This window comes from Trachurus trachurus (assembly GCF_905171665.1).
Source record: "Trachurus trachurus genome assembly, chromosome: 15".
In the NCBI taxonomy this organism is placed as follows: domain Eukaryota; kingdom Metazoa; phylum Chordata; class Actinopteri; order Carangiformes; family Carangidae; genus Trachurus; species Trachurus trachurus.
In genome coordinates, this window is record NC_139906.1 from 21,276,384 (window position 1) to 21,302,657 (window position 26,274).

At 43.4% G+C, this 26,274-nt stretch overlaps 1 protein-coding gene across 1 annotated transcript; it reads right to left on the bottom strand.

The window, feature by feature from the left end:
* Window positions 1–277: 277 nt before the first annotated feature.
* Window positions 278–24,534, bottom strand: btaf1 (BTAF1 RNA polymerase II, B-TFIID transcription factor-associated). The gene is made up of 38 exons (XM_083988047.1): window positions 24,098–24,534; window positions 22,873–22,996; window positions 22,565–22,679; window positions 21,868–22,011; window positions 20,472–20,662; window positions 19,338–19,471; window positions 18,949–19,084; window positions 18,778–18,846; window positions 18,389–18,478; window positions 18,209–18,304; window positions 17,390–17,566; window positions 17,003–17,143; window positions 16,760–16,884; window positions 16,224–16,344; window positions 13,938–14,042; window positions 13,572–13,721; window positions 13,295–13,437; window positions 12,965–13,139; window positions 12,612–12,815; window positions 11,682–12,102; window positions 10,757–10,941; window positions 10,516–10,672; window positions 9,107–9,216; window positions 8,795–8,996; window positions 8,483–8,631; window positions 8,074–8,226; window positions 7,501–7,622; window positions 6,806–6,973; window positions 6,552–6,629; window positions 6,331–6,460; window positions 6,077–6,218; window positions 5,850–5,980; window positions 5,386–5,505; window positions 3,827–3,979; window positions 3,393–3,604; window positions 2,717–2,876; window positions 2,168–2,338; window positions 278–1,366 (listed from the first exon to the last, which is right to left on the bottom strand). The coding sequence occupies exons 1-38, from the start codon at window positions 24,109–24,111 to the stop codon at window positions 1,217–1,219; spliced, it is 5,568 nt and encodes a 1,855-aa protein (XP_083844173.1). The 5' UTR covers window positions 24,112–24,534; the 3' UTR covers window positions 278–1,216.
* Between the last annotated feature and the right edge of the window lie 1,740 nt (window positions 24,535–26,274).

Here is a 26,274-nt window from a genome sequence, read left to right on the forward strand (position 1 = left end):
AGATGAAACAAACTCACCAAGGATCAACTTTATCTCCACTTTGAACCGTCTGCTGCATCCTTCCCGACCCGCAGTGGGTGGCTGTGATGAAACAGAAGCGGTCCAACCTTAATATGTTCCCCTGTGTTGAGAGCTTCACTGACATTTTAAACAGCGTTTGTATTCTTGGATGTGCAACCAAACCACGCCATCTACTGGTCATCGCCAGAAACATACAAAGAAAAAAAAAAATCTGATGTAGTTCAAAGGTCTGTAGAATTTATTACAATTCCACGATCATAAACAAAAAGCAGCAATTACAGAAATATGTACAAGTCTATTATTCTTTTTTTAAAATACTTGTGACAGGTTTCAGGTACCAGTTTCAACTTGGCCCCATGTTCAGTCTCTGTAATGCTGCTTCAAGTGCAGTGCTTTTTCCCAGGCCTTTGTTTTCCCGCTGGACACCACAAAGATCTATTCTCCACCAAAAGCCTTCCAATGGCCACAGGTCATGTGGGCAGATTCTCCTGAAGGGGGTAAAAACTAGCGCCACCTGGAGGATGGGGGGCGGGAGGGGTTGTGTTGTTGAGCACTAACAGTCACCAGTGAGATATAAAAAGCCAGAGCACTGATGACATCCTGTGGTTTTCTCCAGCGGGGCCCGGCGCTCTCGCCCCGTTTTCCCTTTGTCATACAAAAACATGTTTGTATCCATCAGTCGGAGGCGTTGACAGGCGTGTCTGGTGCAGCAGTGCTTTAAGACTCTGTGATGGGGAAGGAGGGAGAGGGGGGGGCAGATAAGAGCGAGGTCCAACTGGGTGTTGGTGTGTGAAGCTGTGTATACTTTGGCAGTGCAACATGAGAGCAGGCAGTGTGCTGTGAGGACAACTACAATTATGACACAGAGCACATCACCACCATCATGACCATACTTTGTTAGTATCCTTGACATGGGTGGGTTTGAAGGAGGAATTATGGGATGCGTGGCAACATTCAGAAACATCTGCAGAGAGTGTTTTAATGCTGTTGCGACAGACCTGTTGATTGTGGAGCACTAAAATAGTTTTAGTTCTTATTTTAGTTATTGCTTTGGGACTTACTGCACTGTAACTAACAGCTATGAGTGACTGTGTAGTTTAGCCTGTGTAAGGTGTTGGGGGTGGGGGGTGGGGGAGGGTCTCCTCAGGTTCTGACCAGGACCTGCTTGGCCAGCACGTGGAGGCAGTGCGGGGCGTTACTGCAGGGAGTGCATGAAGCTGTCCAGGTTGTACTCGGTGTCGTACTGCTGCTGGTCCCACAGCTCTCCCAGGCCGTCCAGCACCGACTTCATCGAGGGCTTCCCTGAGGTCGACGCCGTCTGCTCACCCTTCTCGCCTCTGTCACCCTGAAACACATGTAGACACCAGGGAGTTCAGTCGAACGGGCATGAAGAGCTGTGGGTGTGTGTGTCATTTACAGGGGAATCGCAGAAACCTTCTGTTAGATGAAAACAGTAAAACTCTACCAGGGCTTTTACTCTCAACTGTGTCGTTTGCTCTGTCTCAACCTGCTGCAGGAAACCCTGACCTCATTTACGCCCCTTTTCCACTACACAGTTACAGCTCTACTCTGCTCCACTCGCCTCGGTTTAGGTCCTTTTCCATTACAGCTGAGTATGTCATAGTTCCTCCTCAACGTGGGCGGGTCGTCATATCACGGCGGCTACGGTCGCCTCATCTCGCTCTTTTTTTTTTCGATCTCGTCAGCTCTAAACTCACTCGTCTGCACCTCAATTACAGACCACAGCATAGTTTTCCACAGCAGTCATTTAACTCATTTAAAAGAATAATAATAATAATGATCAGTAAAGATCAGTGGACGCTGTTGCTGTTGTGTTTTTAAAATTAGCGGGTTTGATTCTTGTGTCGGTCATCGCGCTTGCGACTCTTTTCAGGTTACGCTCCGGCCAATCAGTTGACATCACATTGTAGTATTGCTCTGACTTGCTTGGACCCTGGGCTGAGAAGTACCAAGTACCAGGTGCTAGGCGTTAGTGGAAAAGCAAAACAAAAAACGCGTTGAGCCGTGGCGAGTTGAGCCGAGTAGCGCTACTCGGCCCTAGTATGTACTGAATGTCAAATAATGCATGAATGACTTCCTGCACAGTGACAACACGGTGAGGTGATGTGTCCGGTCGGTGCCTCACCTTGTCCAGAGTGAAGAGGTTGAGGAGCTGGTCTGTGCCCATGCTCTGCAGGCTCGTGTTCTCTTGGCTGATGATCGTGTTGGCGATGCTCATCTTGAATTTCTGCAGACCCATTATCTTCTCCTCCAGCGTGCCTCGTGTGATCAGTCTGTACACGTTCACCACCCGTTTCTGCACAGACACAAACACAATGCCGAGTGTTAGCGGCAGCGATGAGACGTGCAGCACAGCCTGCCTCCCTGTGTCCCGTTTCATTTCAGCTCGTTGTGCCTCACTGGTTTCAGACAGAGCAGTAATGTCATACAATCTAAGGCTGTTTAGAGGCTGTATTGAATTATGTATGAAGGAAACAATGATGAACAAGTAACTTCCTTCTCTGGTAGAATCACCTCGGGTTCACTGTCAACTTAATGCAATATTAGTACAGAACAAATGATCCAGATGCAGTTGAGATACCCGGGCTGGGACAGAGCACACAGCGTTTACGTTGTGTTGTTCATATGTGTGTCCTGTGAGCTGCTGTACACTGTGTGTAGCCTACACCAGTACCTGTCCTATCCTATGGGCACGGTCCATGGCCTGCAGGTCCCTCATGGGGTTCCAGTCGTGTTCCACAAACACAACAGTGTCTGCTCCCGTCAGGTTCAGACCCAGACCACCAACATGGGTGGTCAGCAGCAGCACGTCAATAGAGGGGTCGTTGTTAAACCTGAGAGAGACAAAGTCAATGGAAAAGGATCAGATTTTAGTGGAAATTGACACATACAGTTATAGGCAGCGACCTTGACCTCTGACCTAAAACTCAAATTTGTTAAAGAGGAACCATGAAGGATTTTTACCTTAACTATGCTACATTTTGGTGTAATTGTGATGGTTTAATAAATGACATGCAAGTTGTTACAGGGAGAATGGAGGCTTTCTGCCTTCCACCTAGCATCTCTTGCTAGGTGGAAGGCTACTGGCTGAAAAACAACTTCCATAACCCGTAATCTCTTGTTTATGACAGATGAGACTCCACAAATATAGACATCGTAATGCAAATCTGATAAATAACGTTATGTACCGCTCTATTGATTGCCTTCTCGCCAGCTTTGTTATAAACAAATGCACATGGCCAGGAGGAGGGTTAGCAAAACAGAGGAAAAGCAACCAGACTTGCATAGTTCCCCTTTAAATTCTGTAAAATAAAAAAAGAGAGAAGAGGTTTTTAAATGGATCCTCAGACCTGGAGACGATGGAGTGGCGCAGGCCGGCCTGCACGCTGCCGTCCAGCCTCAGGTAGGTGACAGAAGGCAGTTTAGGCTTCAGCAGGTCGTGCTCCACGATGTCCAGCATGCTCTTCAGCTGACAGAAAATGAGCACACGATGCTGGGCCACCACGGCCTCGGGGCCGCCCTCCGATCCTCCGCCTCCACCAAGACCACAGTCCAACAGCAACTGGAAGGCAAAGAAATTGAGGTTCATTAATGCACAGACGCCGTTTCTACTGCTCTCCAGTAGAAAGTGTGTTCAGCCTTAGTTTTCTTTATATTAAATTATTATGTTCAACATTGTCCTGGATGCTGTGAACCATATTCCAAACTGTGGCTCACACACACACACACAAGCAGCAGCGTTGTGGTGTAGCTGCTGAGAAGAACAGGACATTCAGCACTTTACCTGTTTGAGAGCGGAGAGTTTGGGTGCATGCTGAATGTCCCGCAGGCTGGAGTTTTGACTCGCCAGCTGCTCACTGACGCGTTTGTACTCTGGATGCTGTGCAGTCAACACCAAGCTCGGGTGGTTACACAGTTTCCGCAGGTACTGCAGAGCCTGACAGAAGGTATGAGAAGGAGACGTGACGTTAGTATCAACAAATAACACTTGGATTCTGAATCACTCCATAGCTGCTCCAAGTTTTTCCCCAAATCAACATGTATTTCTAAGAGAACACTAGCCTGACAAGCCAGACTATATCATTAAAATGTATAGTCTGGCAACGACCGGTAGACGTCGGCTCAATCCAGGGGGCGGGATGAAGGCTGTCTTTCAAACTGCCTCTGCACGCAATAGGGTAGCGCTTGAGCGCTACGACCAATCAGCGCAAAGAGCAGGATGCCGTTAGCCTGACAAGCCAATTAAAATGTATGTCGTCATCGTGTTAAGCCCGCCCAACGACTCTCTAAACAGATAGAGCGCTGTGATTGGTGAACACAATCGGTGTTCGAGACTCAAAAAGTTCCTATGGCTCGTTTCTAGACCCACCTACGGAGCAAATATTTTTGCTGCCGCTAGGGTGCGTCTAGATTTCTAGGCTAAGAGAACACTACACTTGCATGATCTCTTGAGATGTTTTTGAGAGTTTTGAAGCATTTTTTCATTATACCCAGGGGCAAAGCAAAAAAATGGACACGGAGCGTTGTAAAAGGTTTGACACCAGAAATTATATCTAGGAACTTCAAGGATTAAAACCTGGGTGGACAACCCGCTCAACTAGCTGCTGGAAAGCTACAGGGGGCTTAAACCCCTTTCTTGGGTCATTTTGCTGGCGAAATGATGTAAATGCAAATATTTAGGTACTACAATGGCAAAAATAGTCATACAACTATATAATTTGGCAGAGAGTATCTTGACACATAGGGGGAGGCATGAAAAAAAGATTCTGGGATTTGTTGCAACTCGATTTTAAGATATCACCCTCAACATCCCAAAAAAGACAAAAAAAAAAAAAGTACTGTTCGCCTGACAAATTCTCATGAAAATTATTATTTTTCAGCACTTTATGGAGAATATCTATGCTTAACATGTATATAGAAAACTTCCTTAATTCATAAGCTTCCATTTCAGTCCAAGCTAGCCTTTCTATCTCAAAAGCCCCACTTGCTGTGGCCAATGGTCTTCTCTATCTATCTGTTCACTTTGGGGAGACCAGAAATAGAATGGTTTCTGATCATGCCAGTTAACATGTAGTTTTTCACAATAGGTGTTGAATTGTTTGGAGACAGCCTGTAGCTTTCCAGTAGCTAGTAGAAAGACTATCTTTAGTTCCTAGATATCATTTCTGGTGTTAAACCTTTTACAACGCTCCGTGTCCGTTTTTCAAAAAACTGGGATTTTGCCTCCTGGGTATTAGTGGGTCAGTGTTTTTGTTTGTCTTGAACACAAAGAAAGGAGAGGAGAAAGGCATTCAACCACGAGGACATACTCCAGAGAACCACAAAACTCAAAAATATGTGCACCTGGAAGACGTGGCCTGTGGCCTTCAGTTTGGGCTTTTCCTCCTCCTCTGTAGCCGTGGAGATGCTGTCGTCTACACTGGCCTTGGCTCTGGACTTGGCAAAGTCTTCATACAGCTGAACCTGTGGTTAGTAAGGGCAGAACAGGTTGTTATAACCATTATCCAGCTGTAGCACCTGTGGAAAATAGTCACACTGCTTCCAAAGTTAAATTATCTGAGCATTTATCTCATTTACAATCCATTAAACGTCCAAGGAGGCCTTCAGCCAGACTTCAATATAATTATCTGCTGCAGCTCAATAAAAGGAAACAGTCAGTATAATTACATCCAACAGCAGAAAAAATGCAAAGCTGAGGCACTCAGACAAGAGGTAAAATACGCAGGTCCTTACAATGTTAATAGTGAGGGAGCAGCTGTTGCCTTGGAATTAACCATCAGGTTTGAGTAATTAGGGGCCGTAAATACCTGTAGAGGACTCAGGTTGCAGTAATAGTCCTGAATGATTTTAGGAGGAAGGTCCTGGAGGACATCCTCCTTCATCCTCCTCAACAGGAAGGGCAGCACCTGCCGATGTAGGGCCTCCATCGCCAGGACACCTAGAGGGACAAAACCAATACTACAGTTAACATCCTCAGCCTGTATGGTAGAAATGAGAGGTTAGTCAAGGTAATAATAGACAAGAGCTGACAGACCTGCCTCCTGTTCCCTTGAGGAACTTTTGGCGTCGCGGCTGGCGAGGATCGGTTTACCGTAGCGGGCAGCAAACTGCCGCTCTGTTCCAAGGAAGCCCGGCATGAGGAAGTCAAACAATGACCAGAGCTCTAAGACGTTGTTCTACAGATAGACAGCACAAAACATATTTGTGATTTAAGTGGTGTATACATATGAAGCAAAACCAACAGCTCCAAGAGGGCAATTTTAACTGCGGGCAAAGATGGCGTCTCACCTGAATCGGTGTTCCTGACAAGATGACTCGGAAGTTGGCAGCCAACTGTTTAATAGCTTTGGAAAGTTTGGTTTTCCCGTTCTTGATGACGTGACCCTCGTCAAGAATACAGTAGTTGAATTTGATATTTCTGAAAAAAACAGAAGAGACAGTTTTACATCAGGACACCTTCACCTCAAAACTCAAAAACAAACTTTCGTTATCACTGGAAAAGTACTCACCTAAAAAAGTCTATGTCATTTCGTACAACATCGTAAGAGGCTACAACAAGATTGTGTTTTTTCACTTGGTGTTGCAATCTGAAAAAGTAAATATTTGTTCAGCTTCATCAACACATTTAGGAATACATACAGTCTGCACACAAATTACAACTCTATATCCAAATATTTATCATAATAATTGACCAATTATGCAAATAAAAGCACGACAGTCATTATCTTGCTCTAATTCATAAAGCAATCTGACTAATCCTTACCGCATCCGCTCTGTAGGAGGCCCAGTGTAGTGCAGTGGGTTGAGGTATTCTTTGCTGCAGAACTTGCTCACCTCGTCCACCCAGTGGCCAGTCAGTGTGGGGGGACAGACCACCAGAGAGGGCATGGGGCTGCAGTCTGCAGCCTTCGTCTTGGCGTATTCCTGAGCCCTGAACAGATGCCACAGATGCATCAGTACATGACAGTTCAAACAGAGGGATAAAAATGTGACCAAACCTGAAACAAACTGCTGATATCTAAATGGTCTGACAGGACGGGATGTGGCATTCAAGTCAGCACTGAACAGCACCTTATACAACAATTTATCTTAATGGCGACATGATGTTTTATGAACATGTACGGAACATGTATATTTTAAATGAGAAAATTTGATAATTTTTTTCAACAATGGATCAAATTCAGTAATACACGTATGATTCAAAAAAATCTCATATAGGATCCATTTCTTTTCTTTCAAATTAGTGGGAGAAAAATAATCTGTGGTCCAATTCTGTGATTTAGAAATAGCAGTGGCAATAGGAGTATCGATATTAGACACATAGAGCAGCATAAATGATGAAACATATTTTTTTGTTCAACCCTAAGTGTTCTAAACAAGAAACAGCGATGTGAGAGATTCAATATAGATCGTCAGGTGACAGGAGCAGAGTCCTGACGGTACCAGTGCTGTTTGTACCTGAGGTAGTGATCTCCTGCCAGAATGCAGATGGATTGCAGCGTCTTGCCAAGGCCCATGTCGTCACACAGGATCCCATGGAGCTTGTATTTGTTAAGGAAGGACAGCCAGTTCACTCCGTCCTACAAGATGAAACAAAGACTTCTCTGCTGAGTCGGTTCAGGTTCAGTTGTGGAGGACCTGGCAGTGGTGGTGTGCCGGTCCACCAGTAGCAACAGTGTCTGAATCTTTGAAGCAGGATCTCGGCACTGCTATAATAAAGAAGAGTGATGGCTGGTCTGAGCAGAGCTGCAGGCGACCAACACTTCTAACTTATCTTCATTTGACACACGTTTACATTTACTGCGCCATTAAAACAATGTTATTGGCATCTCTGTTGACTACCTCATTGGCCTGCAGCATTGAAAACAAAACTTAATTCCTGAAACTGACAGATAAACATTAAGTCTTGAGGTGAAGAGACACAAAACACTCAACTGCTCCAGATTTGTTTTTGTTTTTTTAGAACACATGTTATTTCTTCCTTTCCTGCTGGAGGAGGGTGATATTGTGAACTCGGAGAACTGCACACACCTGTTGGTACTTCCTGAGCTCTGCCTTGATGGGCACGGGGATCTTATAGTTCTCCAGTTTTCTGCCATCTAACAGTTGCTCCAGGAAGTGGCGTTCTCTGGCTTTCTGGCGGATGAGGTCGGCAGACATGGCTGGAGGGTCTGGTATGCCCGCCTGGTAGAGAGGAGGAAGAACTATTACCCATTCTGCATTCCTAATGTAAACATTAATATTATTAATTATAATACACCATGTTAGAGGAACAATTTATAGCATACGCTCATGCAACATTAGAATCCAAGCAGAATTGGCATTGTACCAGAAATACGTCATTGTAACAAAACTGTGCCCATATTGAATTGAACTGTAAATCTCACCAAGTTGGGACCTTATAAATGGGAATTAAATGGATCTTCTTCAGTGCTCCTACCTCTAGTGGCAGCAGTCTGATGAGTGTAGCAAAACACTGTGTTGCCATGAAGCGAATGCTATCACTGGGGTCGCTCATTCGGCCCAGAACTGGTACAACCAACAGCACAATGTAGGGTATGATGTCCACATCCAGCTGCTCCATCACACCTGATGAGATGTTGGTCAAGGAAAGTCTTACACTGAAATTATACAGCAACAATTCCTGATTCCCTAATTGGCTTGACCCTAGCAATTGATTAATCAACTCATATTGTTCTAGATACCAGGCATGAAAATGAAGTTAAATTATGTGCCGCTGTGTGAAGGATACAGGCTAAAGCCTCGATGGCTCCTTCCTGTTTGGTGCAGTCATCAATAGCAGCTAGCCAGGGGAGTACGCACTCAAGGAAACTGTTCATGGTCTCCAGCATGGCGATCTTACTCAGCACTCCCACACAGCGAGCCGCCATGTGGCGCACCGCTGTGTACGGGTGCTGCAGGCAGGTGAACAGATGTGGTAGGTGCTCCATTAGCTGCAGTGTCACAAAGAGAGGAGAGGCGTTTGATCAAGGGTCACTCAAGACTTAATGTTCAAGTAGCTGTCCAAGAAGATGACGGATCAGTGCAGGTGCCTTAGTCTTACCAAAGGTTTGAGTTCAGCTGCCATGGCCCCTGCCATGACCTCCAGAACCTGGAGAGAGTTGACCAGTTCCTGAGCTGCAGTGTCTCCCCTCTCCAGCTGGGCCTGCCTATCTAGAACACACAAGAGACACACACACACTGATTCAGCTGGACTCAGTGTGATTGTAGTCTGTACTTGGTTCGACTGAGTATTTGGACAATCTCAGCTTTGATTTGAGTGAGTTGATGTTGATAGAGAAGATCGTGTTGCAGCTCTTTTAAGACCTCCCATATTATAAGAATGCTGTGGGCAGACATGTTTCCTAAAATCAATAGAGCAAGTCATGACCAGAGATCCATAGAAAAACACAGACTAAGCTCCAGTTCAGTAAACATACAGAGAAAACTGGTAGGGATGTAAAATGTATGGGCTGATGAAACAAAAAACAAACAAAAAAAATCAACATCCATCAGAGAGACGGACAGAGGACAGTGTGTTGGGGGCTGCTTTATCCACATGGATCTTTCTATATCGATATTAATCCCATCAAATTAAAGCTGAGACTTGATCTTAAGTGCAGAGCCTGAAAAACATTATAAATGTACAACTGTCCAAATACCTTATGTTCTGGACTGTATACAGTATCCACATCAGTAAACAAATTGGAGATTATCTTGGGGAAGTGAGGTGAACTGAATTGACATACAGATAAAATATATCATCAATACTGATCAGAGACACCTCCACTTCCATCCAGTTGGGATTAAAAAACAGCCGACGTAAACGATCGAGAAAATTAAAGGCTTAAACTGTATTTTGGACCTATATTGCATCGGTTGGCACATTAAAAATTGACAAGCCAATCATAGTTTATTTGAACACTTAAAGGACAACAAGGAGTTTTGGAAAAGCGAAGCGTTTTCACACTACATTTATGAGCCTCCGCGCACCGTGAAATTCTTTGACCGGCGCAAGACGGACTCATGTTTTCATTCATCAAGAATTAAAGTCAGAGGTTCAAAGAGGTTCACATACCGTCGTAGTTCCGACCATAAACAGTGATTCGGCGGCGTTATTCTCATGACTCGCCACGAAACCGAAAGTAAAGAAACGCTGGTCGGCTCGACCAGCATTTCCGCTACCACTAATAATAACAAAATAACGATAGACAAAACAATATATTTATCGAAAATGGGCGCATTAACAAGTGTGGGTAGTGTAGATTAATCCACATTAACGTGAGACTTTTATAACCAAATAGAAACTCCTCGTTGTCCCTTTAATGGAAAAGTATGAGACTTTTTGCACAACACACGAGAAACAGTAGAGCCACAGGGTGAAATTTGGCAGAAATAGTTTTTTCGATGGTGAAACATTCCTGCTGCTTCTCTCTGTTGAAGATTCAAATCTGATTATCACAATCAGCATACCAATGCAGTGATTTGCAGTCACCACTGTCCTCAGCGGCCCCACTGTGTTCTCCCAGAGGTACGGCAGGGACTTGGTGAGGTCTGCGCCAAAGTGCCTGGCAACAGTTGTCACGGAGAACTCTGCCCCTCTTCTCTGAATGAGAAATGGCTTCTTGCTCTAGAAAGAAAAAGAGAGGAGTTAAACAACATGTAAACACACAGCTAAATGTGTAATCATTGTTTTTCAGGAACCCCTTTGTACCTCATCATTATCAGTGCTGATGGTGCTGCCCGGAGGAAGCTCTGTGGAGGGGGTCTTCGGGGCTTTAGGGGCTGGCCCCCTCTTACTAGTGATTGCGAATGCTGCCCTTTGGTGACGGTACAGTGTAATGATACCACGGGTTTTGTTGACCATGTGTTGCATGCCGTCTTTCTCTAACCCACCACCTAGGAGTACCAGACAGGGAGAGAAACATGGTCAGTAGCATGCAAACACTTTGTGTAAAACATAGAGTATCTAGGGGGGCTGCTGTTCTTTTCACATGCAGAGCTCCAAAGCCACCATATGGAGTTTTTACGTCACTTTTAAAGGGATAGTTCAACAGTTTGGCAAATTGGCCCATTGCCATAATCCCTATAGTCAAAGAAGTAGGTTAGTTAACATTAATTGTTGGTGTAAGCTATTTTTAGAACGGCGGAGCAGAGCTGCGAGCTGCTCAGAGCTATGCTACAGAGGCTCATGGTAAATTCATGCAAAACTGCTGATGCACGTTCCTGTTCCTATCAGGGGCAGTTTTTCAGCAAGCAGTCTCTGTCATTTGCCTCGAAAACAACGCTTGTAACGTTCTGTTATTATCTCATAGCGTGGTGAATGTGCAGGTCACAACTTGTCCATGAGAGCCTTTTGGAGTTGTTGGATTGTGTATTTGATGAGTTTGATGAGGGAAACCAAGAAATCCCAAGTAGCCTCCATAGCGTAGCTCTGAGCAGCTCGCCGCTCTGCTCCGCCATTCTACAGATAGCTGGTACCAAAAATTAAAGATAACAAACCTAATCCTATGACTATAGGGATTATGGCAATGGGCCAATTTGCCAAAATGTTGAACTATCCCTTTAAAGGATATCAGTTCAATTCTGCTGTTATATTTTTATTCATTAATTTCACTCAAAGCTACAGCAGCTCTTACCTTTGGCGTTCTCCTGAGTGGGGGGCACGGGGCAGGCGGACGAGGGTGTGACCGACGAGTCCGCGCAGGCTGAGGCACAGAGGTTTTTGATGATCTTGGGGTTGGGGCACGGCGAGCGGCCAGCACACTGCTGCAGCAACTTGGCTATAAAAGATGCAGCGTATCCCTGAATCAGGCTGTTCTCCTCTCGCTTGATGGACTCCATCAGCGGCCTGACCAGCGGGTTGAGCTTGTCAGGAAGCACTTGCAGGTTGATCACCGCGCAGGCTGTGAACATGTGGACGCGCAGATGCAACTGCTGCCATTCTGTGTTGGTCTCCATCACCGTTGACTGAGCCTGCTGTCGTTTGCTGTCCAGTGCCTGCCACTCTTTAGACATCCCATTCAGACTTGCTGTTGACTCTGTAAAGATGGTGGTTACCTAGGGAACAAGTTGAGAGGAGAAGCCGAGTGACTGGAATGGAAACAATATGCCGCAGAGTGCAACATCCATTAACCTCTGGAGCTACGGCGCATCCGCTGGCTATGGAACCGTTAATACCGAAGCTGTATAAGAACATTGATGCAAATTACAGTGGGACAAAATGGAAAACTTGTCATTATAATAGCATCCACATGCTATGGTGGCTTAATGTGATGAGAAAACTTGTTTCATATAGTTACAGTGGAAAGTCTGTTCCAGTGAGTTATGTGATTATATGAACATTTTCCATATTCTTTCAATTCATTTTTTAATAAAATAATTACAACCACTAAGACTCCACTATTTGGTTTGAGAAGCTATGATGAATGTGAAGATATGACATATGGTGTCTGTGGGTTCACATCGCATATGATTCCATTTACCAAATTTCTATCCAGTTCGGGATCTCAGTGGGCAACGACAAACTTAAGCGCTATGTGTATGTGTACATGTGTGGAGTGACTTACCAGCTCATTGGCTTGGTCAATGGTGAAAACGCTACAATTGAGGCGGTCTTGAAGGTCTATGTTAGAGTCCGCTAGCAGTGCAATAAGTTGCTTGCACTCATTCTGCATGCGTGTGAAGGGGATGGCAATCTCATCATAGTACAGCTGCTCAGACAGAATGCCCAGAAGACGAGGCTGCACCATGGTTGACACTACCTGACAATCCTGAGAGAGAAAAATTGGAAAAAGGTAAACAAAGGACACTTGTATCCTCCAAATGCCTGATTCTGATGTGCTCATATTAAATCCAAAAAAGTGTCAAAAACAACTTCTGAGTCCACAATAAACAAAAACTCAGTGCTCAAGCTTTTCACCTTCTGCAGTGCAGCCCACTCACAAAGCACCAGAGCCACAGCTATGCGCTGCAGGGCAGATTTGGAGTTGAGGTGGAAGAGCAACAGTTGGCCTAAAGACTCGGCTGGTCGAATCTCCTGAGACGCAGCATTGAGCTGAGGGTCACAGATACACCTACACAGCGCTCCGAGCAATCTGGATAACAGAGACAAGAAGGGAGAGCAAGGGGAACAGCATCACAGACTGTTTACATCTTTATCAACACTTTATCGAGCTATTTAAATTGAGAGTCACAAGATCAAATGCCAGAACTTTTTTTCCCTTCTTCTGATGCAACAACTAAAACTTACTTGGCACACATGAGGCGAGCTCGCATCACCACATAGTCCCTCGTTGCTGCGTCGTCTGTCACCGTCTCTGCACCTGCTATATATTCCTGAACCGTTTCCTTCACCTGATTGGTCCCTTGACGTGCCTTTGCACCAGCCTTATCCTGTTGCATCAGAACATTTATTATCACACAATTCACAGGGACTAAACATGATGATTTATTATAAATGTCTCTTTTCGGAAGCATCTTATTGTCATCACTAAATTAATATATGTGTGTGAAGAAAAGGGTGTAACCTTGGAGCGAGCTTTCACTTCTAGCAGCATGTTCAGGTCTATAGGAATGTGTGAGGCCTGCATCATGAGACAGAGCCAGGCCCCCATCCATGGACAGCTGGCTGCTACCACATACTGATGCGGGGCCTGAGACAGCAGCTCCATCCACACCTGTACACAAGGACACACATTCACAAAACACAAAATTTTAAAAAGGTCATTGATGTAGAAGAATTGAAAAATGAGACTTTGTCCAATTGGGAAAAGTGGAGTGGAACTGCCAGACATTTCTATCATTTTTTTTTTTTTTTAAACCGTAGTCATTATCTAGATCAACTTATCAGTTTTGCCCTCAGATTAAATCATAATGTGGGTAATGCAACAAACCTTCTGGATCAGTTCCAGGATTTCTTCATTGCTCTCCAGTATGCAGGACTGGAAGATGTGGCGGAGCATGTCTTGTAAGATCGGGTTGATCCACAGTGCACAGCTCTGAAGAACAGAGAGCATAAGCCACATTCAAACTTTGCACTAAATGCAAAACTGGATAAACATATAGTATTTTGATGTAGATAAAAAATCATTTACACATTTTCTATGGCCCATTAAGACAAGATATTAACCAGCAGTCACTTCAGAGATGCTGCTCTCTACTACAGAAATCCTGATTTTATCACCGATGTCTGACAAAAGTCTCTGTACAAATTGTACAAATTGTAACGCAGAGAGGTTTGTGTCTTGCTCACTCAGCATTACTGGTCAGGTGACTCTTCTATGGGTGTGAGCGGATTCTGGGGTCTGTCCAAAAAGTTGATAGATTTGCCACTTGATGCTTTTTAAAAGGGTTTGAGAACTCGATAAACAAGACTGTCATCCTCTTTGCTCATCCGCAGACTGAATGCAAGCAGCTCTCTGCACTGTTAGCCAATACACATGTCAACATTCAAGTGATAAATGTGACAATTTGGGGAAAAAAAAAAACACTGCTTGCTTTAACATGTCAGCTGATCAATGGTGCAAGTTAATGACTCAGCCACAAGGCATTCACCTGGTCTGTATTTCAGGGTTCATACACTTTTTTAGCAATGGTTTTCCATAACTTTTCAATGACTTTTCCATAACCTTTACATGAATTTTCAACCCCCCCCCCCCCCCATCGCGCTCTATTGATTCATCGGTCCTCGGTTTGCCGCCTATCTAAAGCACTTTAGCAGGGGGGTCTGGGGGCACTCCCCCAGAAAAAATCTGTGATTTTTAACACGTAAATGAGGCATTCTGGTGTACTCTGAGGAGAAAATAAAGGTAAAAGACAACATTGCTTCAGATAAAAACAAACAAACAAACAAACAGATTTAATAGTGACTGAGGTTCCTATCATTGTAATGGCAAGAATGGCTGGAGTGTATGAAAGTGAACTCAGAACCAGTTGTGGTTGGAGAGCAAAAACAAAACTCATTTGTTAAATCTTTTGGCTTCAACCAGCCTTTCAAAGGCTGTTTCCTCTTCTTCCACAAAAAGAGCCCTATTCTCATCTCTATATATTAAATATGAAAGGAGGCAACATGGATGAGTTTTAAACATGTCCTAAGATTTTCAGCCAACTATGTTTATACAATATATAAGCCTACATTTTACAGCAGGTAGCACACACACACACACACACACACACACACACACACACACACGTTGCTGTGCTGTGTCTCTCTGTTCCTCTGCTCTCTGGACTGGGCTGCCTGGCTGTTCTTTTGGGCTCATAAAGTGAACATGGACGGCCCAATCCGACCGGACGCGCTGGTTCGTGCCGAGAATATGACTCGGCCTGGTCTGGCCTGGCTGGGACTGGGGCGGATTCGGACCGAGAATAAATTAATTACGGTAGGCACTCCTCGCGCTCATAGACGTTGTAAACACAAATGTAAATGTAAATACACTAACGTCAGCGCGTCATTGCAGCACCACGTCGTACCGGGCCGGTCCACTGACCCACCGGCCCACCGGTAAAACTCCCGGTACTCTCGGTGGCCAGTCCGCCCTGCCGCGAGCCACCACAACTGCAGAAACGCCTCCCCTTTTCCGTGTAAAAAACCACCTGATGTCGTCCATTTTTCCATTTTTCTGATGATTTGGGACCGCTCGGAACGCTAGAGTTCAGATTGTCACCTTGGTTACCTGGCTGTTAGCCAATAAAACACGGAGGAGGATTCTCCGCTTCCACAACACTTCTCTCTGATTGGTCGTGGCGCCGTGCCTGTGTTGCATTCACTGTGACCGGGAAATTACAAAACTACCTTCTCAGTCAATGTGCACTTTCTGTTTAACTCGCTGAATAAGAAATGTTTGGGGCTAGAGCCAGGCGACGCAATTGCGTTACACTATATTAATTTTTTAATAGGCCTATTACACATCCAAAATATTAACCACGCAATATTTCAATGACTTTTCCAAAACTTTACAGAGGATTTTATTTTTCCATAACTTTTCAAGGACCTAGAAATTGCATTTTCAATTTCCATAACTTTTCCAGGTTTTTCATGACCGTACGAACCCTGGTATTTATAGGACTGGCTTGCTGTTACAGCACAGCAAACCATGTGAACACTGGTAATTGGGAAGATAAATGAGCTAGTTTTAAATACTTTGTAAAATCATACATTACATGAATGTCAAGTTTACCTGGTCAGCTTTAGACAGCAGAGTGAAAAGGGTTTCCAGTGCTGCACTCCTCACTGATGATATAGTGTGTCTCAAGAAAGGCCAAACTCGAGGGACCAGGACTGTTAATGACTGCTGCATGCTGGGGTGGATAAGACGGAGCATCAATATAAATTCACAGAGTAAATGAGAGCTTCGTTTGATCTTTATTTACATAAAAGCACACAGTTATACTAATGGGTGACTTTTCAACAATTTCTTCTATTTTTCAGGGAATTTCATTAGTTTAAATCAACACCTGTTGATGGTAGCAGTTAATGTTTTTCTTTTTTTTTTTCTTAACCAACTACTATTACTATTTAACTACTAAGAGTTACATACCCATAACTTAACTGATAACTTGGGAAATTACCACCTAGCTAACTAATATTATGATATTTACAATTGTCAGGGAGCTGGCAGTTCCCCTCAAGAGTAACACACATTTCTTGGAGTCATTATTCAAGAAATCACCAAGTATTATTTTGAGATTTATTATACAAGCTTTGGAGACTGACCTGCACTGTCGGACTTGTGGATAGGTGAGCAGTGATGACAGCAATGTCATGATGCTGTTGGTAGAAGCAGTGAGGTCGTCCAAGTCTAAAAGAGCGTCCCAGAGTGTGTTCACTATAAAGGGTACCTGAGAGACAGAATTTCCCAACTCAATTAAGACCGACGGGAACAACTTCGTGAAGCTGGCACACTACAACGGAGACTGATAATACAGTTGTAAAGAGCACTTGTTTTGCTTCCCTGACCTTATTCGGTAGTAGTTGCACCAGGCCTTCCACCACAGGGATGAGGGATGCGGCTGCCACGGCTCTCACGTCATCATCTAGGTCTTGTAGGCCCACAGTGATGGCAGGGAGCACGCGGGGCAGTAAGATGGCGATTAGGTCCTGAGGAACAGAATGGAAGACGTATGAAGATCACAGATGCATGGCTGATGGATCTCAAAGAACTGCCGCTACAGTGACATCTCTCACAAGGAGCACGCATGCCTCCAGACGGTAAACAAAAGCTTTTTGTCCTACCAGCACACTATTCTTTGTATCAATAACAATATGGTGTTCAAATCAAATGCATTGTAAAACCCTGCTATGCTTATTTAATGGCTCATCATGTACACATAGAACAGGTGGTACCTGTCGGACAGCCAAGGCATATTTGATCCCTAGCAGGCCTCCATGACGGACTTCCCACTGGTCCTCTTTAAGCAGATTCAGCAGGACATCTACCGTCATGGAAACACCGTTTTCATTCATGTGGCGAAGAGCCACGCCAAGCGTCTGTGCACACGTCTCTCTGACAGGAGCCACCACCTGGCAAGGGAGAGAGATAAGGCAGAAATTAATTGGATCATATAAATTTAGCTGAAAAAACCCAATAAAACATATTTGGCAGACGCTGGTTAAGTCGGCCAGTCAGCAAACATTCATATGCCACATGGTGCTGTTTGATACCTATTCCTTACAGTGTGATACAGTCATCATCCTAAGTCTCAGTGGGGAGTTTTGTGTTACCTCTTACATACTATACTAGGCTGTTAACATTTCGAGACTAAATCTACACATCCATTTCCCCTCTTCAGTTTTTAACAGTGTATTCCTGAACTAACTATGTTGCAGTGATAAAATTAATGCCGATAGAACACAAGGGCTAAATACACCATGACGATTAAAAATAGATTTAAAAAATGCAGTCAACTAAAATGTCCCTCAATTTATTCAGCCCGTTAGTTTGTTCTGTTCAGTTACACTGGGCAGGTTTGATCATTTTTTCACCTCTTACATGCAACAAGTGATAGAAACTAAGAACAATTACATAGTTGCTCATTACATGCCATTAACTTATCTCATCTCCCTTCGTAATAATTACACAGTTGGTCAGTAACTTTCCTTCAAACGTCCTGTTTAGTTGTCCAACAACAACAACAACAACAACAAAAAAAACAACCAACCAACCTCATCAGAAACAAAATCCCCAAAGCGGTCCAGAGCGAAGACGCAGAGCAATCGGATGACGAGGTCCTCTATCCACTCCTGATGCTGCCGCACCATCTAAAACAAAACATTGTACATCTCACGTCATGATAATGTTCTCATCGAGATGTTGAAAAACCTGATGAAAAGGTTAATAAATACCTGTTCTACAGTGCTTCCTACTAACTTCCCACCACCAGCCCCATGGGACTTAAGGATTTCTCGAAGACCTGTACCAGCGCCATGGCGAATCTGCAAACAACCACATACAACACAATATAATTTGTGTACATTTATTTTGCAGGAGTTATACTAAAATGTGTCGAAAGTTCTTCCCTTTACCATTTGGGTGTTAGTGAATCTTCCAGAACTGTATGTGTATTACATATCAATAGACATGTGTGTACGGTATGTATGTGTGTAAAAACGCCCAATCAATCAGTTTGGAAGTGATAGGTCTCTCCCTATTTTTTCCCCCCCAGTGTTTACAGTTCCATCATATATTGTTCCTTCGCATGAGTCAAGTTTCACATCAATACATTTTTTTTTACCTCCCATGAAGGATTGAAGAGGTCATTGCAAAGCTCCTCACAGAAGCTCTCCAGAGGCCACTCATGTATCTAAAGACAACACAGTAGAACATCAATTACACATTATACAATTTCCACTGTTTTAATGTTATTAAAGTTGTGGAGAACTTGATATGAACAAGTTGGTCTCACCTCTTCTAAAAGATGGACTTTGGAGTTATCTGGAACGTTGTCAATTAAGACTTTATGCTCCGTTGCCGGTTGGTCAATAACCACATTGGTGGTTTTCCTTCGTTTCTCTTCAGGTTCACCCTCAAAACTGTCGTTACTAAAACACACAGAGTAAAACATTTTATTATCAAAAATCATCAAATTTACATTGAAAGCTCTGTTCCGTCAGGTTGAATTAGATCTGAAGCTTGATGACAGCACATCTGGCTGTACATAAAGAGACAAAGATTGATCCATATGAACAAATAGCAGTACAGTCATCTCTACCTGGTTGTGTCTCGGCAGAGAACTAGATGACAACATCCTGCAACCATAGTTAACATGCAGCCGCACCGTGTGTATGATCATACCTCTTTTCATTTGGATCCACATCTCTGGATCGTTGTTTTGCCACTAGTTTAGCCATCCTCTTGGCCTTATTCTTCTGCCGACTGCTCATGCCTGGCCGGAACTCTGAGTCTATCAACTCAGCAGCTTGAATGGGCTAAAAACAAAACAGCAGATTTGATGATACACGAGTGGACGTATACGAAATTCAAACGCATCATAATACACAACAGTAAAGAAACAATCATTGGACTAAAGTCATTAAACTTAAACATAGCATGAATCTCTTAGTGGTGCATACTGCTTCAAGTAAGTATAAACCTCCCTATGCAGAGCAGCAGAGACTCTTATAGAACAACTGCATTCCCGCTGCCTACTCATGCACAAGTCATCTTATTGTTTTATACTGTCCAGGACTTTTTGCAGGCACAGACTGTCTATTCATGAGGCCCTATACTGCTGGTTCCACAGCAGCTACCTGCCCCACACTGAAGTTTAGAGGATTATCATTTGTGACATATTTGACAGACTACATACCAAAGAGGCAGAAGTATTAGTGTTCACCGTAGTGTATTATTACACTGACAAAACATACAGAGCAATGATAACATGTCACAGCCCTCACCAGTAAAAGGCACACAAACTAAAACTGGATACACAAAAGCAAACCAGGTTTTAATTACCACAGTCTGGGAAAAACTGATTCACCAAACCCACTGTCAAGTCAGAGAAAAGATGACACAATCAATATTACAACAATAAGGCTTTTTGAAGAGCAATCCTGTTCAGACAAGACCCAGTTCTCCAAAGCGAGTGGTGTCCATTAGCAAAAAGTTTTTTGCCTACGCACTTCAAAAGGTCAACAGCAACAGCCTGTGGGTTTTATCCTACCTTTCTGGTCTTTACCTACTACTGTAGTTGGCCAGATAAACTGATTAAAGCCTTGAATCAACATATCACTGCACAAAATATTCAACTGCTCAGACAAACAGCGACAGAGTGTCCTCTTCCTGCTCCAACCTCTGACTAACACCAACCATTTCTGCGCTTAAATGTCCATCCGAGGCTACAGCTTGCAGCATGGACCACCAAAAGACACACTGTGCGTGCTCAAAGAAGCTGCCGAGTCAGAGCTAGGAGTTTAAAATGTGACCCACTACATGGTTGCGGGAGCTGGATCCGGCTGCGGTTTTGCTTCCGTGAGCTCTGGATTGACAGGTATAGTCAAGGTCCTCGTCATTGAACAGCTCCTCTGTGTCCATCCCAATAGCTGCGCCCATGTCCAATCCCAACTTCTTCTGAAGAAGTTTCCGCTGGCGAGCCAGGCGCTCCTTGGGGTCCATCTCAGCTAAAAGACAGGAAGTCAGGGGGAATACAATTTAGAAAGTTTGGAATGAAATGGAGGAAGAATATACTGTATCAGTGAGGAACATTATTTTATACTGTGTGTGTGTGTGTGGGGGGGGGGGGGGGGGGGGGATTGTTATTCTGCAGCTAAATGCACTTAGTGGCAAAATGATTAAAGCTAGTGCTACAAATAAAATACAGGAACAGTATCATAAATATCCCCCAAAGTCACCTGGAAGATGCTAAATTTAGTAAACTTCAACAGAGCAGGGCACCTTGAATGAGCAGTGTAATCAGTTCAGAGAAAAACATCTGCTGGTACAACAAGAGAATGCAGAGAAAGACGTACTGACAAAAAGTTCAAATTCAAATGACCATCCGAAGATATGGATGAGCAGATTTCCTCATACAAATTATATTCAAAGTCATGACTACATAGTCCAGCTGGTTTAGGGCATGGGTACTAAATCCCCACCACTAAACATCGCACCACTGATGTTATCGCCCCTACTCTTCATAATGGAGGAATTAAGATAATAGATTTCCTTTTTAATATTGACACGGAAAGGTTACCTTATACAATTTAAACCAGCAACCTAATTAAGAGATTAGTCTATGATGCATTTCCACTATTTCTACACACACACACCTTAGTGATAAGGCCAGAGAGAATTAAACATTCAAAAGTGTAGTAACATTCCCTGAAGTTGATGCCGACTATGATGCTGCCATTAGTGCAACAAGTCTTTTGCATGTCTGGGCAGAGACAGTAGCAACCTGTCCAAACATCAAGTAAAAGTCCCTTATACATACATACTTATTACACACAACAACAAGAAACAGTTTCAACTGTTTAACTTGTCGTTCACCTGTCCTTGCTCCACATATCATGTATGCTAGAAGCCTAGAGCACATGGGTTAATGATTAAAAAGTAATTATTGGGGTGGATTTAGTTATTTCGGGTCTGCAGGGAAATTATTGTGGTGAAAAAATACATCTAAAGAATTTTTTTTATGATTATGTCTGTTTAACGCTGCAGTGGTCCCGTCTGTTTATTAGCATGTTTTGCTACATTGTGTGTGTGTAGTGATGGGGATTAGTTGGAAAAGTCATGACAGAATCCACTTTAAACCCTGAGCTTCACTCTGTCCTTTATGTTTTTCTTGTCCGTGTAAAAGTGTGACAGTGTGGCTGTTACTACAAACCAGTTTTGTCATCCTGCAGCTCAAACTCTGCCCCAGCAGATCCTAGTAGCGAGGCCCCATGCTTAAGTAGGCGGGAAATGTCAAAGTGGTAAAAACTTAACCGGTCACAGGAGGAGTCCTCCGGTGATAAGTCTTCACAAGACTCTATAGGAAACAAACAAGAATGTCTCATCACTGTACATTCATCCATCTGACAACTTAATGATTCTGAGGCCACTTCAACACTAATGCAGATACATTTGACAGCACGTCTTTTGTCTCCAGCTTGGCCTTTCATCTGGATCAATTTTGAACTATAGAATGGCACAGACCAGAGTTGGCAATTGTGGAGTCATGTCATCTCCACGCCATGTATTTGTTCTGCTCATGCACTAAACCAGCTGAGTCCAATCAGCACAGCCCTTCAGTCAGGAAGGTGAGCTAATTAGTGAATGCACCTGGTTCAGTGACTGAGCAGAACAAATACATGGCATGGAGATGACTTGATGACTCCACAATTCCCATCTCTGGCACAGACAATTGAAATTGCATGCACTGTAGCCAAACCCTGAAAACACAACAGTGCTCTGAACCTTCACATAAACAGTGATACTTCAGGGAAAAGACTACAAATATTTCATACAAACATCTACTGTACATGCTGACTGATGTGCCATGTGTTTACCAGGGTCGCCAAAGTTCAAGAAAGGGAGCTCACCTTCTTTAGGTCTGGGTGCTGGGTCCCACTCGGGAATATTCTTCACTATGGCCTCTACAGCTTGGCCTGCTGCTATACGAGTGTCCCAGTTGGGACTCCTTAGGTAGGTCAACACCTTGTAATTGAAAGAATATAGATTCAAGTTACTGCACATAAAACTTAGACTGAAACTCTGTGACTTATAACGAAAAAGAAAGTATGTTTTTCACTTTGTCTCCCTTTCCATTTGCCTACAGGGACAGTCAAATATACAGTGAATGACACAGAGGCTGCTGAGAAACTGTTAGGAAAGAGGATGAAACGCACACCTTTGATAGGAGGTTATTGAGTTCATGAGGATGGAGTTTGACCACTTCTCCAAGCTGCTGGGCTGCTGCTTTCCTGGTTACTGGTGTTGTTCCGGTATCAAGCAGGATAAACAGACGATCAAGTCTAAAGACAAGTTGCAAAAAAAACAAACATAGCACAAGGTCAACAGAAGTGTTACAGAGGATGCACAGCACACAGCATCACGCCAGCAACTTCCTGGTTCCTCTTCTCTAATTCTCGATACTTGCAGTACAAAGACCATGACTAAAGTTTGAACCTAGTCAGAAAACCAGATTAGATTTGTTTAACATTAATATAATTTGTAGATTTGAAAAGTAAAAACAAATAAGAAACATAAACTGTAACAGGTTGTTCCAAATGCTCGAAATCCAACACGTGAATGCATATGTAAACCCTCATATATAATTAACTGTTTGGCTTTGCACCAAGGTAACCTGTTTAATGACCCTGGTCTTCCACTGAGGTCATTAGCAGTCTATTAATAAAGTGGAGTGGATTAGGGATGTACAGGGTGTGACCCTAGGTACCACTAATACATAAGATGAACTGCAGTTCAACCCACTTCGCTATGCAAAAGACCACTGAGACCACGTGGAGCTATGACAACAATCAAAACGCAAAACACCATCTGAGGCCACGTGAAGAAGAAGAAAAAAAAATACAGTAGCCAGACACAACACTGTTGCATTTTATAATGACGCTAAGTTATCTGCAACTGTGTAAGCATCACTGGCAGGATGCAAACTTGCAACTTCACAAACTGCCGGGTTTAAATTTACATCAAGTCAGACGTGTTCCCGTTTCTCTTATCAAATGTCCTGAACACAGCTAATCAGTGATGGTATGTCATGTTTGCAGACTGACTAGCTTCCCTGACTCAACTTCCGAGTGAAAGTAGTAGTTAACCGGTGTTTAAAGCCAGAGCATCATTACATTTAAACTGGCACTTCGCACCTGCAGCGAGCACAAGCACCAGACTGAGCTCAGTCCGTCTCGGCCTGCAAACTCGGAGCTCGGTACTGACTAAGTTGCAGGGTCTCGTCCGCCTGTTGGCCCACAGGCTGCCGTTAGTCAGCCGCCGTCGCCATGCCATTTCTTTGCCAAATCCAAAGCTAGCAGGTATTAGCAGGTCAGCTAGCTGATTGTTAATGAAAGTCGGCAGGCTGAACCGGGTTGGTGAAAACCCCTTAGTGCAAAACTTACCTCGATACAGCCATGGCCTAAAGATTTATGGCCTTTTAAACTCCCCGCATTCAACAGGCAGCCGGCAATGTGAGGTTGTTTCCCCCCTCCTCTCTCGCTCCGCCGTTTAACGTTTCCAATGCGACAGACAACAGTAGATGAAGTCATCAGCTAGTTAGCAGCTACCGCTAACTAGCCGAGGCCCAGGCTGCTGCTTGTGGCCACCGCGACTGTGTGTCCGCCGAGGAGAGCGACTTCACCACCGATACATGGCTTCAAAGTTGTCCCCTCTTGTCTCTTCGGTATCTTCTCCCATAAAATATCGACAAGTACCGTACGCACATCAATGTATAGCTCCAGCTACCCTTCAGAACTCTTCGCGGATAAATGTTTTAACCTTATAAGATGTAAAGAGTTATTTAGTTGCACGCTGAGGGCGACCCAGAAGACTGTTTTTATATGAGGAGCCATCTTGCATTTATTCCTTCCTCCATAGCAGGCGGACGCTGATTGGCTGGAAGCACTGGGGAGAACCAATCAGAAAGCACGTTAAAAGAGGAAACGAGTGGAGAGAGAAAAAAAAACCCGAAAAGGGATAGTTCCCCCCCCCCACATTGATTTTAGATACATTATTACACATAACGCAACTCTAGTTTATCTTTATTTAAAAACAGTCACGAAAATCTAAAGTTAATTTAACTATCTTGAATGTAAATATATGCCTCTATAAGTCAGATATCATTAATTCATGCTGTCTGAATTATAATACTGGGGCCTATAGGCTACTGTATATAAATAAATAGCCCAAGCTTTAATTGTTTCCCCATTTATTTTTGACCATATTTACATTGCTCACAGATATTCTTGCAGTTGGTTGAAGTCTGAGCTGACCATGGTCCTGAAAACTCAAAGGTTTTTCACCCATTCATAGGCTTGAGTTAAGATGGCAAAGAATGATGTTGAAGAAAACAACACAAGCGGTATTCAGCAAAGATCAATGAAGCTTAGGGTTTCATATACAGTAACTGCTGTTTTGGTAGTGTTTAAGCAAGATTATCCCACACAGACAGTGAATTCAGTGGACAACAGTTAGCGTTGCTGTATTTTACAGTTCCTGGATTTGTTGTAGCTATGCAAGTAAAATATATTGGCAGTTTGAATGTTGTAACAGAATACCCAATGCAAATGTTGAATACAACTGTCAGTCAGTCAGTCAGTCAGTCAGTCATGCGCTTGCCTTGTTTTGACTTTTCTCTTAGAACATTTCCTTGCTCTGTTTGGGATTTTTCCTTGGGGCATGCTTGTCCTCCACATGCATGCACAGGTTTTAAAATACACCTATTTTGCCAGTAAGTGGCAATGGCATTTAAGAAATTATCTAAAACCATTGTTTTTCACAGACAACGGAAGCAAAAAGAAATACTGTAGAGAGCTGGCTGTAGTGTAGTACCTGCGTATGTAAGGTGTTGACTCATGCTTGAAGTGTATAAGCGAACAGTGCAAGGAAGACTGGGAAAAGTATGCATGACTTTATGTGTGACCTTTTCTCAGTCTGTCCTCATAATATTTCACAGTCTTTTAAACTGGGAGACTTTCATATTATAGATTTTATGTCTTTCTCAGAGGTTTACGGACCCCAAAGGAGGAGTCCTATTTTTCTGCCATAAATGTGATGATTGAATATCACAACTGTAATATGACCTCTGTTGTTTGAAGGTTTATTCCCTTTTCCTTCTTGCAGCTGTTGGTTTTATTCAGGGCAAGATTCTTAAATATAACAGTTATAAGGTATGCAAAGCACCCCAAACTATTTGAATTGATAATTATGTAAAATCTGAAACTGTCATACAGTAGGAGGGAGCTCTATGTGCGATTAGTTCACTATTACACAGTGGATGAACACCAAAGGCGAAACAAAAGGCAGGTTTTGAGGTGACAGTGTTCCTATATCTTGTTCACCATCACTATAAGCATCGCTGCACTGACTAACAGCATAGAGTTTGAATTTGAAATGATTTTATCACATAATGAGCATCCTGTCTGTTTGCAGAATGTTGGTTATGAAACATTGTTATGCAATATCTAAAATAAGCACAGGGCTTTGCAGTTTGGAGTACTATGTGCTCACATTTAGATTCCAGTAAATCCTGTTTTTATCTCTTTAGGGTAATGCAAAGCATCATGTATTAAATGTGTTT